The sequence below is a fragment of the Manis javanica genome, chromosome 15 (assembly GCF_040802235.1).
Source record: "Manis javanica isolate MJ-LG chromosome 15, MJ_LKY, whole genome shotgun sequence".
Taxonomy (NCBI): Eukaryota; Metazoa; Chordata; class Mammalia; order Pholidota; family Manidae; genus Manis; species Manis javanica.
In genome coordinates, this window is record NC_133170.1 from 50,300,485 (window position 1) to 50,315,337 (window position 14,853).

Consider the following 14,853-nt stretch of genomic DNA (forward strand, 5'->3'; position numbering starts at 1 on the left):
ATAGGACTGGGAAAACTTGAGGTAAGCAGAGGCTTGACAAAGAAATCATGGCTTTCTGCATTCTCTCTTGAACTCTTGCTACCACCACAAAAACACACCTGGGCTAGGCTGCTGGATATGCGGGACACGTGGAGGAGAGCTGACTTGTCCCCTGTGGTTCTGTCCTAGACCCGCCAGGCCCTGGGCAACATGCCAGCTGACCACTGACATGAGAGAGAGCCCAGCAGAAATCGTCCAAGCTGAGTGCAGATCAGTAGAATAGCTGACTTACAGACTCATGAAAAATAATAAATTCTTGTCATTTTAAGTCACAAAGTTTTGAGGTGCTCATTATGTAACATTTGTGGCCATAGATAATTGCCACCAGTTAACTCTGCTGGACACATTTGAGCTTAAACACATGTATGATTACCTTTCTGGAACTTTTTCTTTATCAAAAGACTTGAATACATAAAAGGAGAGATTGAGAGAGCTGGTGAGAGATGACCATTTGCTATAACACTTGACAAAGAGAAATTCTTTTCCAATAAGTTTGAAAATAGATTTTTAATTTTCTTTAGCATTTTAAAGCATATTTAAGCTATAGCAAAAATAAAGGCTACTTGCATCTTTTATATAAAGCTTTTACAGAGGCATTTCATTTTGCTTCCCTTCCAGGGCCTCAACTGCCACTTGGGAGTCTCGGTGTGCTCACACAGGAGGTGCTTGGGAGGTCTTGGAGGGACAGAGTCCTGTGCAGAGTGGTCTGCCTTCCCTCTGACTTCCACATCCCACACAGTCTCAGGACTGCAAATATTCCTTCTAATAAAACAGGGCTCCCTGCAGGAAACCTTTGGAGGGGTCTGTTCCTCGACTAGGAATGGGAGGGCACGTGTGTGCAATAGAAGAGAGGCCTGGGATGGGGCTGGAACAGAGATGGAGAGGGGGAAGCAAACTGAAAGCACTTTTCCATTCTGTAAGCACAGGCCTTTGTCTCAGACCCCTACCTGTCCAGAAAACAGAAGGCCTGGGCAATGTGGGATTAGAGGCTGTGCTGCTTTTGAAAGGACAGCTCTGTTTGATCTTTACAAACTCACCACAAGGAACAACAGAATACAGTAAGCATTATAATTCAGTTTTGATCCAGTAAATGTCAATAAACAAACACCCTCAAAAGATTTTTAAGTGATTTTTTTTGTTCCCCATTTTGAAAGAGTATAATGATGGAAATCTTTCCACAGCCTGATTATCAACTGGTTTACTTGCAAGCCACTGAAATACCTTGGAATGTTTCTCTTCTAATTTAATTAAGTATAAGCATGTTCAAATCCACCTGCATTTATCATCTATGTAAGCTCCACATACATATTTTGCAAAATTTGTACTGATAGATGAAATGGGCCTGAGGCTGTGGGTGGAAATGGGGACGAAAACATGAGTCTCAGGGGCAGAACCACGGTCACTTAAGGCAGGCGGAACTGGTTCTCTGAGGAGTCTACTATCTTTGGGAATGCCTCATAAGGGCTCCTGTCTTAGGGTTCAACCAACAGATTACCAGGGAAATGTAGGAGGCCATCCGATACCAGCGGTCAACTTAACTGATGTCTGTGCCAGAGAACAGTCCAACAGCACTGCCCACTGGAAGGACGTGATCAGCTGCCCCTGCAGCAGGAATCATTCAAGTTCCTGGAGCTCCCTGGCCCCTCGCGAGTGGCTCCCCACCTGTGACCCACCTGTGGGAGACTGCAGGTGCTGTGCAACCACTTGCTTCTACTTGCGCTCTGACTCCACAGTTTTTATTTGGGGATTACCCCACCTCCCGGAAAGAGTCATCTTTCATCTTTAACAAGTTGGGATTTCACTTCTGATTTATTCACCTCCCTCAGCATGAGGTTGGGTTCACACAAATACTGGACATATTTCTTCTGGACATAAGGTATTCCTTATCCCTAAACCAGCTCCATTTCCTTCAAAATTCACTGAGAGTACAAGGCAAATGAAAATGTAATAGCCATTCATAAGCTTTATATTCTTTTTCAGAATCCTGACTCAAATGGTACTTGAAATGGAGAAGTAAATCATGAGTTAAGAATATTATTTTATAAGTGACCTCATAGTCTGACCCCCAGGTACTAAGGCCAGAAGCATTTGTTCCTCGTGGCTTATTTCTATTCCAACCTCTCTCCACTTGTTTACATGTTTACAAAACTTCAGCTGATTTTTCATTTGTGAGCTCACCAGAGTAAGTCCAAGCATCTACCCAGACTTGTTGATCACCTGTCAGAATTTTCTACAAAGACAAAATTTCTATCTTTGTTCAGAGGAAACAAAGGTAGGTGACTTCCGAATGACAGTATTTAAACAGCCACATATTTGCTATAATATACTTCTGCTCCCTCCAAACACAGGGACAGTGCAAAGCTTCATAGTACAAAATGGAAAAGCTTCATAGTGCAAAGCTTCATAGTACAAAATAGAGAAAAAAAAACAGCTTGTCACATTTCAAGGAATAATATTCCTTCATAGTACAAAATGGAAAAGCTTCATAGTACAAAGCTTCATAGTACAAAATGGAAAAAAAAACAGCTTGTCACATTTCAAGGAATAATATTCAGTTTTCAATAAAGAATAGAGTTCATTTACTTTTAGAATAAAAGCAATAAACTGTATATCAAACATTTTATGTTATTGATTCATTGCTGCATATTTGTAGTGAAAAACAAAACAAGATCTGACATACCTCACATACCAAGAACGCTGCTATATCATTTTAGGGCCTGTGATCCTTGTCTTCAAAAACAACTATTGTCATGGACCCAGAGGGTGTGTAAATTGGCAATATCCATCAGCCACCCCATCAAAATCATAAAATCTTCCCTGTCCCTCTTGCAAATCTCAAAACATCACCGCAGGAATGTAATCAACCATAACAGTCATATTTACAATAAGCAATTTAACTATAATGACACACATAAGAATTTCTTTATCACAAAGTTGTTTCCCTGAGATACTGTGTCTTCCTATTAAAATGAAAAACAGCATTCAGAGATAAGCATTCTGTTAGCAGCACATTTCAACTGGGAAAAATAATCTATGTGAAACTATGTTAATTTACAACAAAGGATATAATCTGAAAGATATCACAAGGGTATATAAAATACTATTATTATCACATTTAGTTGTTGTGAGTGAGCAATTTCATGTTTGGATGGAAGGTCAATACATGGAAGAGTCAAAGTTGATACATGGAAGCAGGGAGCTCTTTCAGCCCTGACCCCTTTGCATTGCCTCTCCAGCTGACTTCTGTGCTCATGAACACACACCATAAAAAAAGTGAAAGGCAAACAATAAAAGTAGCTTAAAAAGAAGTTTTTTTACTGCCTTCAGATACAGGATGAAACCATTTCTAAAGGAATCCAGCATATTTACTATGCACAGGTCCTTACTATTCCAAGAAAGAGAACTAGCAGTAAATGTATTTTGCAATTCAGCAAATCAAAAAGAGGGGTATGGATTCTATGCATATTAATACTGACAGAAATGACTAAACAATATCATCAACTTCTCATGTCTTAAAAATGAGTGGTGATTAATTGATGATATTGCTGGAATTGCACATAGTCAACCAGCCCTGTATTTGTTTTTGAACCTCAAAATTCATAGTATTTTAATAAGTCATAGAAGGTACCTCTAGGAAGACCTTAGCTCCAAATCAGTTCCATAATTTGGGTAAACTTCATCAGTGTTTCTTAATGAGGCCCTGCTTCAGAATGCCAAACAGACTGTACATACTGCCCACAGCCACACCAATGTCCACCTTCAACTCCTCCATCATCTACCTTGGAAGTTTCTTAAATCCATCCATGAGCACTGAGTCTAGTATCCCTGTTACTATTCCCTGAATATCTCCAATTAAATATCAAGCATCTGGAAGAGCACAAGGTTAACAACCAGGAGGCACATATGCCTGCTGCAGTCATTTTCCTGAGAATGAAACATTCTGCTTTTAAAAAGCAATTAAGATTTCAAGTACATATATTCAGCTAGAGCTAGTAGATCAAAACATAATTAACTGAAGCATTTGTGTATCAAAAGTAATCTGAAGAGACTGATTCATATTCTGTCCCATACAAATATTCAGTGGCGGGGAGTTAGATGAATTCACAGGGATTTCATTACACAACACATAATTAAAAATTATACAAGAGAAAGAGAAAATTTTAAGTACAATTAGGAAAAGATCATGAGAACCGTTAAGCTCCAGTAAGAGCTTCTTTGCACTAGAGGGATGTTCAGATGTTAAAAGAAAATGACCGTTCTTGCTTCATTAGAAGTGGGGGGGTTCTTTGTTTGAAAGTTGAAAAGTGAGGGCTTTGAAAGACTGAACTTCACTGTTAGGACATGAGTCCATGCACAAAGGCCCCCTTACCCATACCTCACATCCTCTTAGAGGCTTGGCCCTGAGCTGGGACAATTTTGATACAGTGACATCAAGCGGCAGTTCAACATGGGAATCAAATAGAATCCAACACATTCATTATTTTGGCAAAAAGAATGCATCTATCAGCGTAGGGTTGATGGGCCTAAAGCTGCTGTTGAAAAGGATATTCATTTGCTTATTTTTGTTAATTCTTACTGGCGACCATTTATTGGTCTAGAAGAGTTAATTAGATAGAAACATTTTGTTCCCTTTCTGGTCAATAAGATTATCTGTATGCATTTGAAAACACCTTCAAATAAATAATTTCTCTTTTCTTACCAAGGTGTAGCCTCTGAATACTATGTTTTTCTAACCTTTGTTTACTATACATTACCATTTGAGAAAGAACTTCATTGTTCAAACTCTCACCCCGCAGCTTGGTTAATTTCTAGGTATTAGCTTCTCTCAATTACAGTGGTGCCCCTCTGGGCCTGTGCCTCCTCTCAGAGAGGAAATGTGCCCAGGCTGTACCTGCAAAGATATAAAAACTAATCATGCAGCTTCAGATTAAGTTGAAATAGGAACACAATTTTGCCTGGGTAAATGAACAAAATCATAGCATTATGATTTTACATGTAAATGCCGCATATGGATGGGATTGATTTGAAATGTGAAACTGAAATGTTTCATTACTGTAACTGCATCTATTATTTGAAATTACAATATATTTGTAATCATTACTGTGGTTTAAAGACAAAGATTCATAGGCAATCTTCAAAGGCATTAGTTAAAGGGAGTTTGGATATCATTTAAGCATTAAACATACTAATTGTAAAAATAGTATCGATTCACATTACAAAATTTTCCATGCTATACAAAAGGTTATTATGTTTCAGCCACTGTAAATAGATTGCACTAAATTCTGTTCAATCATGCTAAAATATATCAATGTAAATAAAGATAACAGAACTCGGTGAGATGTAAATAAAAAGCACAATTTTGGCTTTTGGATGACTAATTACATAGAATTAAAATGTTCTTGAAGAGCGGTCTGATTTGGCAATAAGGGCATTTGTTGGCATTATACCAGGTATAAGAAGCCAGTTGAAGAGAAGAGATCTTAGCCCAGTAAGAGTCTAGAAAATTGTCATAAATTCTCCCTACATAGGAATGGGATGTGATTTGGTGGTGTAACTTCTCTTCCTTAGAAACATCTCAATGAATGAAGGAACTTTTATTATATAAATAATTCTCATTTTAAATTCCCAAGCAATAAAAATTTTAAAATAATGTGGGTAATTTTTGTAAGAAGGAGCTCAGAATGAGGAAAATATTGCATCTCTTTCATAGATTGTATAAACTCTTCAAAGTGCTCTAAAAATACTATAAGCTTGATTAGCAGCAAAGCATTAGCCTAATCAAAACCTCTGCTCCCCCCAAGTGTACATATACACACACACATATCAATATAGTCTATTAATCTAACTTAAATCTGACAGTTTGACAGTTGTTCCCAGAGGCTGTGCAAGGTTACAAATACTGTCTACAGTGCATCATAGTCCAAGACCACAAGCACCGAAGTGGTTAAGCGAGAACCAATTCTTTCATCAAAACAACAACAAAAAATTCAATCACATATTTTGAAATTCTTTTAAAATTAAAAAAAAATGGGGAATACAATGAATCACCCAATATATTATTACTCTTGGTCCTATACTTTTCTCTATCTAAAACTATGTTTTATACTTGGAGGGTTGGATGCCTTTAAATATAGTTTCAGCAATCCTACATATAAAATATTCCTTTGAAAAAATATGTCAAGGTTCTTGTTTGTTTGTTTGTTTAACTTGGAGGACAGTGCTGTGAGGAGTGGGTTTTCTCCCCACCGATGAATTTTGCAGCATTTCTCCCAAGAGCACCCGGACAGCCTGACATCCTGTGTGTAATGTGTCCCAGGAATGGAGCCTCCAAGCACTGCAGCTGTCAGGGAGCCGAGCACACGACCTCCAGAAAGAGGGCCTGTGGGTGCCATGGCACGGTGGTCTTCCCTTCCCATGCTCTTCTAGCAGCTCCCAATACTCGGGCATCTTAGTAGTGGCTGACGTCCAGAACTTGAACTTCACTGGGCAAACCAATTCCGTTAAAAGGCAGCATTTTCATCTTTTAGTTGGGTGATTCTTGGTCCCCCATGGGTAGGAGTGATACCTAGCAGATTCAGAAGTAGAAAGAGTTCTCTATAGTTGCAAGCATTTTAATTCACACATTCAATTTCAAAAGCAGTAGCTCAGGTATATAGGTAAATAAATCACAGTGAAGAGAATGGGATTCTAAACATAGTAAGATAGGGACGTTTGCAGAAAGCTGCTTTTGTTTAGTGCTCACAGGGTCTTTCTCAAATTATGAACACAGCTGGAAATGACAACCCTTTATAGTGGAAAAATAAACAATGATTCAAAGTAGCTTGCATATTTAAATACCTATGTACATTAAAATATCTAATTTACATGTTCACCAGTTAATTGTGGGGGGGAAGCAATGCAAGTTGATTCAATGTAGATTTCTTTTTGTCTTATAAATGTTCTCAACACATATTTTACTGTTAAAAAGTAAAATATTAATGTGTACTCCTAAGTATATAAGGATGGTGTGCCTGTGTGCTAACTTACTCAAACAGCTTTACTCTCATAAACAGGAGAGATAAAAGTAAGGCTCTTTGTTGATTAGGCTGCATCCTGTTGGTAAGGAAGCTAAATGTTTATGTGTCTGAGGCATAATTAATCACACAATCCTGCAAATGACCCAGTACAGAGCCTGCTAGGGCTGCCCAAGTTTTTTACCTTGCTTCATTTCCTTCCCACCGATTTCTTCCTTTTAACTCAGTCCTACCTCCTCTCCCCAGAAGCAGAGAAATGAGGAATCTTCCGTGTTGACTAGGGCGCCTTACTGTTATTTCTGTTTCTGTTACGATTTTATGTTCCTAATGCAGCATTTTGTGCCTGAGACAGTCTTCCCAACCAACTGCTCCATCAGTCTTCCCATTATGTGAACAGTTCCAGAAACTTTCCCTGAAGAGAGCTAATAGCCTGACAATGACTTTATGCCGAGACTTTGGGTTAAAAATGGCATCTCTCACTCCCTAACTAAATATTACCTCTATTACCTATGCTGAAAATGTGCCAAATCTTGCCTTACTGCATTAGTTGCTATCCGGATGCTTTGGAGATGTGTGGGTAAGTGTGAACTGACAGTCTCAAATTGTAAACTTGAGTAATACAGTAATACATATGTAATTCTCTCTGTGTGGTGCTTGATCCAGATCACTAATAACAGGTGACAGTGGTGATGATAGCTATTATGCTGATGACAAAAACAGTCAGAGCAGCAGCAGATCTGGGTAGACAGGGCAGAGGAGTCACAACAACACTTCCATTTCCACCCAGAGTCCTAGGGCAGCTTTCCTCAACAGGGGCTCTATGTGGAAGATGAACAAATGCTGAGGTGAATGAGGTCAGCAGAGTCTTTAATGTGGTCATGTGGGTCAACATGGCACAAAACTGCAACACCGTGCTTTCAGTTTCCCAGGGAACACCTATTAACATCTTTGATAATACTGGTAGCTATTCTATGAAACCTATTTGGTAAAATAGACTCTACCAACTCTAAATACTGATCCTGAAGACCTCTACCTGTCCAGGGACATTCAGTGTCGTCTATCCTTTGACTATGGAAAAACCATGAGTGGTGCACCTGATCTGATCCATATTTGGAATTACATGTATTTCCAGTTTATGGACTATTAGGTGCTTCTAAGTGGAGGCTGACTAATTTCTTGGTAATTAATTTGGAACACAAGTAACAAGTAATGGCTTTAAATCAACAGAAGGTTACTTTTATTACTGTAAAGAATCTCTCAAGATATATTCTTCCATTGCTATTAGAAACTGCATATGGATTTTTTAAATGAGTGAGTCATTGTAATTTGGAGCATTTTAAGAAAATTTTATATCATATCCAACATATTTTGCTTGAATTTGACCACTTCAACATGTCTTCATATTCTATTCCCAATTCCAAATAAGCCTATAAATATTTTTTTGCTTCTGTCATTAGTCATCTTATTATCTATCATTATAAGGAAATTTGCAAAGTAATTAATAGAGGACTGTCTTTGGAAGTAGAAGTAATGTTTGACTGTTTAAAACACTTAATGATAGTAAACTGAAAAAGGAAAAAGGAAATTAAAAAATAAGACTGAAATAATTATTTTTTCAAAAAAAGGCAAAAGAAAAGTTCAGCAAAAGCTTCCCTGAGCTCCTTACACACCTAGTTTTTCATTGATACTTAGTTCATTTTCTGGAAAAATATAAAGTCATTCATTGCCTTAGATCTTGATTCTGAGAAGATACAGATAAAAATTGACAAGAGGGGCCTTTGCCCTCACTACAAGCCAAGGGCACTTAAAATAATGAGATGCTGAGAGTCGAGAACAGAGACATTTGTATTATCTATGGAGGGCTGGATGTACCTGGCCCAAGGGTAGAAAATGAATATTCAAAATCTCTCCAGGAATAGTTGGAGGTGAGCGATTATGGAGATGGTGATTTCTATTAACAATATACCTTTGGAAAATGAGAATTACTCATCATTTCTGTGCAGTGACAAATCACAACAGAACTAAATTAGCAAAGGTAGTATTTTGGAAATATATTATCAAGCCAAAAGAGCAAGCAGTTGAATAATATGTGTAATTCATAAGAACAACTTGATGAAATAGAAATTAAAAAAAAAAAACATTGGAGGCTGAACTAAACTCAAAAAAGAATCTAATTTCCATATAATGACCTTAACAGGATGTTCTCAAGACCTCTTTCTCTTACCATGGCTAATACCATGGGGAAGATTTCTAGAATGATTTAAATAGTGGTCACAGGACAGCTTCACCAGCTAGAAAAGAAGGCACTTCCTTCAGGCATGAAAGACCACTTTGGGAGACCAAACTCCACAGCATTCCACCTCCTAAAACAACTTTGAGCCATACAGAATGTGCGGCTGCTTACACTTAATCTGAGGATTTGGTTATGAGGGGCTCTTTGGCAAAGTCAAGCGAGAACTCTCCTGTCATAGACACTGTGGGAGCCCGTATCTTCTTATCCACACCACTCCAAACATGAGGTCCGATTTCCTACTGCTGGCACCTGCATCTCCTTTCCTGAGGGTTTCCCTGGTCTCTAGAACAAGCTTTGTCCACCACCACCCGCCCCCCCAGAGGCCAGAAATGCCAGTGGCACTACCATCTCCTGGAGAAGGCCTCAAACAGTGACCGATGGACCTGGAGTACAGATCCCCCAGCCCCCACCCTGAGTGGGCCAACTGAGGAACATGGTCTACACTGGCTCTCTGCTTTCCCCAGTGGGATCAAGCTCAAGTCACCCACAACGGTAACTTGTTTGAAAATGAAATCTTCATTGAATTATTTCTTCACTCCCCTTCAAGTGCTTCCTAGAAGTGCCTCTGATAAACTAATTGTACTCAGATCTTTGTGCCCAACTTTGTGCCCACCAGTCTGACTGCAGGAATCCAGAACTGGATGACATCCATATCATAGAATATATTTTTAGAGCACTAATAGTGCTTATATTAGAAGATAGTAGACAGCCCCAGTAAAGAGGTTTCTTACATAGGGAAAACAAATGACAACAGAGAATAATAATCCTTTTGCAAAAACATGTCTCAAATTCTTTGTTTAGTTGCATTTTCTTTCTTGCATTCTATACAAATAATGGGTAGATTTCACTAATGGGCACCTGAGTTTACAGTTCTTCTAGAATGGTATAAACAAATGCTTAATTAAAATAAATCTAGAAATGCTTTTCAATTTCATTCTGTTTATTATTTTTATAGGAGTGTCACTACTAGGCTATTACTTTTTCTTTTCCAAAAGAGAACACAGCTGCTGTATCCAGACAAAAGATCTACATACGTTCTTCCCTTGACTGCATCAAGTCTAAGCCAAGATAATTTATAAAGGCATTTAAAATAAAAATTGGGGGAAAAAACTCTGGAATCAAAGATAGAGAAATCAGGTTGAACATCCAATCATCTCAACTCATCTTCCACATTTCAAAGAGAACTCTAGGTCTCACCTGTTAGAAGTAAAGTTGTAATAGCCACTTTCCTCTAGGACGTCTTCAATCACGGTCTAGGGTTGAAAAAAAGATCAGATTAGTACTGAATTAAAAGCACCAAAATGAAACCATTCAAAGGCATTGCAAATCCTCACCTGCATCTGTTCGTATGTTATTCCCTCCTCCAAATCCAAGTCAGTGGGAAGACCTGAAGTAGAAGAGTTACGAAGTCGGTCATTTGCTTCACATTGTCTCAGATTTTATTGGCAATTATGACTCAACTGCAGTGAAAACTGGTTAGTTTCTTGATGAGGAAGATGAGAGGATGTTCCAAGTTATCTTAGCTTTGAATACTCAAACTCTTGGTCTGCCTTTGATACCTGGCTGCTTTTGGAATGCCGTCACAAAATAATACACAAAGAAGCTCGGGTACAAACAGGCCAGTTAAGGGGTGTGTGTGTGTGTGTGTGTGTGTGTGTGTGTGTGTGTGTGTGTGTGTGTGTTAAGGACACGTGAGTTCTCCCAAACACAAACTAACTGATGGGCAAGTTTTCTGATTAAGAAAATCTCCCTAATTCATGAGGCAAAAAGAGTAGACGTGCTAGAAAGAAAAAACATTCTTAAAGGGCAGCAGAAATGTCAGGGAAAGACAACAAAGATCTGGCCCTTTCCTATGGCTGCCTAGAGGGAAATAAAATCCATTTAATGCCAGAAGACAATACGTCTTTTGCTGTTGGTCTGAGTATAATATACCAGCAACTTAACAGACCCCAGTAGCACCTGAAGGGATGTTGACCAGCTTCCACTCAAACCAATCCACACTGATTTACAGGGAGGCCCAGGGGTTCCCCTGCACTCAGGAGAGAGGAGAGAAAATGGGGTGAAGGTTGAGGGGAGGCATGAGGAGGGGAGTCCTGGCAGCTCAGCCTTACAGCCCCCTTAAAGGTGTTGCTGGAAGTGCCTCCAGGCTCTGCCATCTATGCTTTTGCCCAGCCTGCTGTGACAGGTACCTGCGGCCTGCTCTGGGGCTGGGCGTCCAGCTGCCCTGCAGGGGTCCCTCAGCTCCACCCTGGCTCTCAGTCACCAGAGCTGCTCTTCTCAGGAGCCTGCCTGCAGACTGACTAACCCACCCTGAGGGATGCTTTTGAAAGCAAACAACTTCACACAACAGCTTACCTAAATGAAATCTGCCTACACAGGCTAGCTTGATCCGAGGAGTCCAAGACTCAGGAATGCCTGACAATTAGTGCACGAAATGATTTGCCGAAATTAGGCAGCAACAGAGGCACAGCAGAAATGAGAGCTCTTCTCGGGTAAGGAGATGGTAAGTCTTCATTTAACTGTAAAAACTTCACTTTTGTCCATTCCACTGAGTGGCGTGACTATTGTTTATAGGGATTCAGAAACTATTTAGGAATTCTGAAACCTCAGAGTAGTTTGAAAACCTCTCCTGACAGTTCAGCTACCACAAGAAGAGTATGCTGAGCCCCTACTAATGGTGCAGCCCTTTTTACATGTCTACGTTGATCCTCGTTGCAATCATGTGACACAGGTACCACTGTAATCCTCATTTCCAAGGCACTGGGGTTCAGAGAGGTCAAATAATTTACCCAAGGTCAACTATTAACTGTTGAGCTGAGATTTGAATCCAGGCATCCAGGTTCCCAGAATCTGAACCTTTAATCTCTCTGCTCTGTGGCCCCCCCTATGTGAGATTTACACACACACAAAAAAAATTAAATATGTCTGATGAGGATTCTTCAGGAAGTATTTCATTTTCTCTGTTTTAAATATTCAAACTCTCCATTTCTGCCCTTTATCTCTCTGGATGTTTTTGGGCCTCTGATTTCCCATTATCAGATAAGTAAGGAGAAATAAAAGGAAATACAATTCACCCACAGAGTTGGCTGTTTGTTTATGGCATTAGCAATGATGGAGGAAGCTGCCACAACTGGGCAACATAAATCTCAGATTCCTCCTGTATGTGCCTTCCAACTATTGCCAGAGATAATCAAAATAAGCTCTATTTTTTTTCTATTATCTTCTCAGTTGAAGTCAGTCTTTCAAGGACAGCTCTTGATCCAAACAATAATTTCTCTGTGAAGAGCCAGATTTCCTGTGATGAAGACTCTTACCTGTTGGGTCACTGGGGAACAGGCTGTTTTCCCCGGATGAATGACGTAATAAATGGCAATCTGCCATGAAAAAGTTCGGTTCAATCGGTTCTGGACAGCCCTGAGATAACTGAAACAGAAAAGGCACAACTACATCTCATTTTACACTCTGAAGCAATGATATGAGTGATGCGTCTGTGTGGGGTTTTCCATTTCCTATGTCTCTGCCCAGAAAATTCAGTGCTCTGTGCTGTTCAATCCCTTGTAAATAGATAAAAACACATTTTCTTCCTTTCAAAAGAACTTATAAATTGGAGGCAGGCAAATCACAGTGAAAGCAAGTTAGACAATTCCCTGGTCACATTTGTGCAAAAAAAAAAAAAAAAACATAAACAAAAAACTACACTTTATAGCTTTATGAGAGCAAAATAAAGATGGATAGAAAACTGATGGCATGGATCTAGGACATCTAAAGGTTATTTTTATCAGGCACAGGAAAAAATAAACTATAACTATTCAACAGAGTAATATGTTTACCCCAAATCATCATCATTTTTCACATACATGCTTTGAACAATATCCTCTTATTTGACCAAGGCAAACAAGTTTCTTAATACATTTTTCTACATTACTATTAATTAATTTTAATCTCCAAACATTAATTCCCAGCACACTAAAGGGAAGAGTAGTTTTTTAATGACAGAATTTATTAAAGCTCCAGTTGTTTAATGTTCTTGTTTATAAAGATAATTTTTTAAATGAAATTTTAGACTATAAACATTTTTCAATCCCCTTTCTCCTTATATCCAGCCAGCACTTGGGCAGGCCCAGTTTTCATGCATGTTAATATAACGTGCTTTTAAAATATCAATTCATATTTTTTTAAAAACCAGACACAAATGGCACAATTCAGACTGTGCAACAGCAGTTAGCTTCGATTTCCATACTCTATTCATGAATTAAAATGCACCACTGCCCAGTCACTTGAGAAGTGAGTTTGGTAGCATATATTAAAGTGTAACAACATATGCCTACCCTTTGGCTCAGCAATCCCCTCCTAGGTATATGCACAAGAGGAATGAGTACATCTGCCCATCAGAAGACATACACAAGAACGCTCATAGTACCTTTATTCATAGTAACCAAAAGTTAAAACCCCATATGTCCACAGACAGAAGGATAGACAGATATATTGTGGTGGGCTTATCCAGTGGAATTCTGTAAAGCATGAAAAAAAAACTATGGATACCCACAACAACATGAATGAATGTTGAATGCAGAAGAATACATAATGTGACTTCACTTATAAAGATTTTCACAATCAGACCACACTAACCAATGGTGTGAGAGGTCAGGGTAATGATTACACTGTGGCAGGTGGCAGGGTTTTGACCAGGACAAGAAGGCAACAGCCTTCTCTATTACCAGAAATGTTCTACATATTGATGTGGGTGGGGGTCATACAGATCAATATATGGGTGAAAGTTCAGGGAGCTATGTCCCTTACTGTATGCACTGTGCATTTTATACCTTAACAAAAACATTTTATATTAGCAACTGATAATTATTCCATCAATATACTCTGGATACTGTAAATACAAATGAATTCTGTGTTTTCCAGTCTCCATGTTGCTCACAAATACTACACTCGAGAAAAACATATGGTTCCACTCTGTTTTATTCTTGTAAATTTATATTCCTTACTTCAGTGACAACTGATACAACTGATAAACCATCTGTAAAATGACAAGATTGTAACATTGTAATATCCTGTAATACAGGAGGATCTGATAGTCACACGCTTAATAACTTCCTCATCAGTGCTATTAGGCAGCCATGGAAACAGCCCTAAACACTGTATTTCTCATATCCAAACTCCAACTAAGCTTCTTAATATATCTTGTAATGCTGAGAATGAGTTCCTGGTATCACCCTCCAAATGACTTCTGATGGGATTGCTTTTCGTGTGGTTGAGCATAGGAGTAATTTGGCTGCCTGAAATGCTGCTCATCCTAATTATAGAAAGCTTATTTAAGTCAATGTAATTATTAAGTAAACACCTTGGAATCCTAAAGACTTCAGACAGAATGATGTTTAAAGCTGCACAGTGAAGTATGTGACCTGGAGAGGTCACAACAGCCATTTTAAGATGACAAGGACCAGCCCTTCCCATTGAGCCAAACCTTGAAGAGAGGAGTATTTGAGGTGTCACATT

General features: G+C 38.9%; 1 protein-coding gene across 6 annotated transcripts in view; it reads right to left on the reverse strand.

The window, feature by feature from the left end:
• Positions 1–527: 527 nt before the first annotated feature.
• NEK10 (NIMA related kinase 10) overlaps positions 528–14,853 on the reverse strand; it is a 210,851-nt gene continuing 196,525 nt past the window's right edge. For all 6 annotated transcript variants that reach the window (XM_073223984.1, XM_073223983.1, XM_073223982.1 and 3 more), the window contains 4 exons: positions 12,660–12,768; positions 10,680–10,732; positions 10,543–10,598; positions 528–6,604 (listed from right to left, as the gene is read on the reverse strand). In XM_073223984.1, the coding sequence (XP_073080085.1) occupies positions 6,556–6,604; positions 10,543–10,598; positions 10,680–10,732; positions 12,660–12,768 (267 nt within the window). In that variant the 3' untranslated portion in view covers positions 528–6,555. The remainder of the gene's footprint in view (positions 6,605–10,542; positions 10,599–10,679; positions 10,733–12,659; positions 12,769–14,853) is intronic.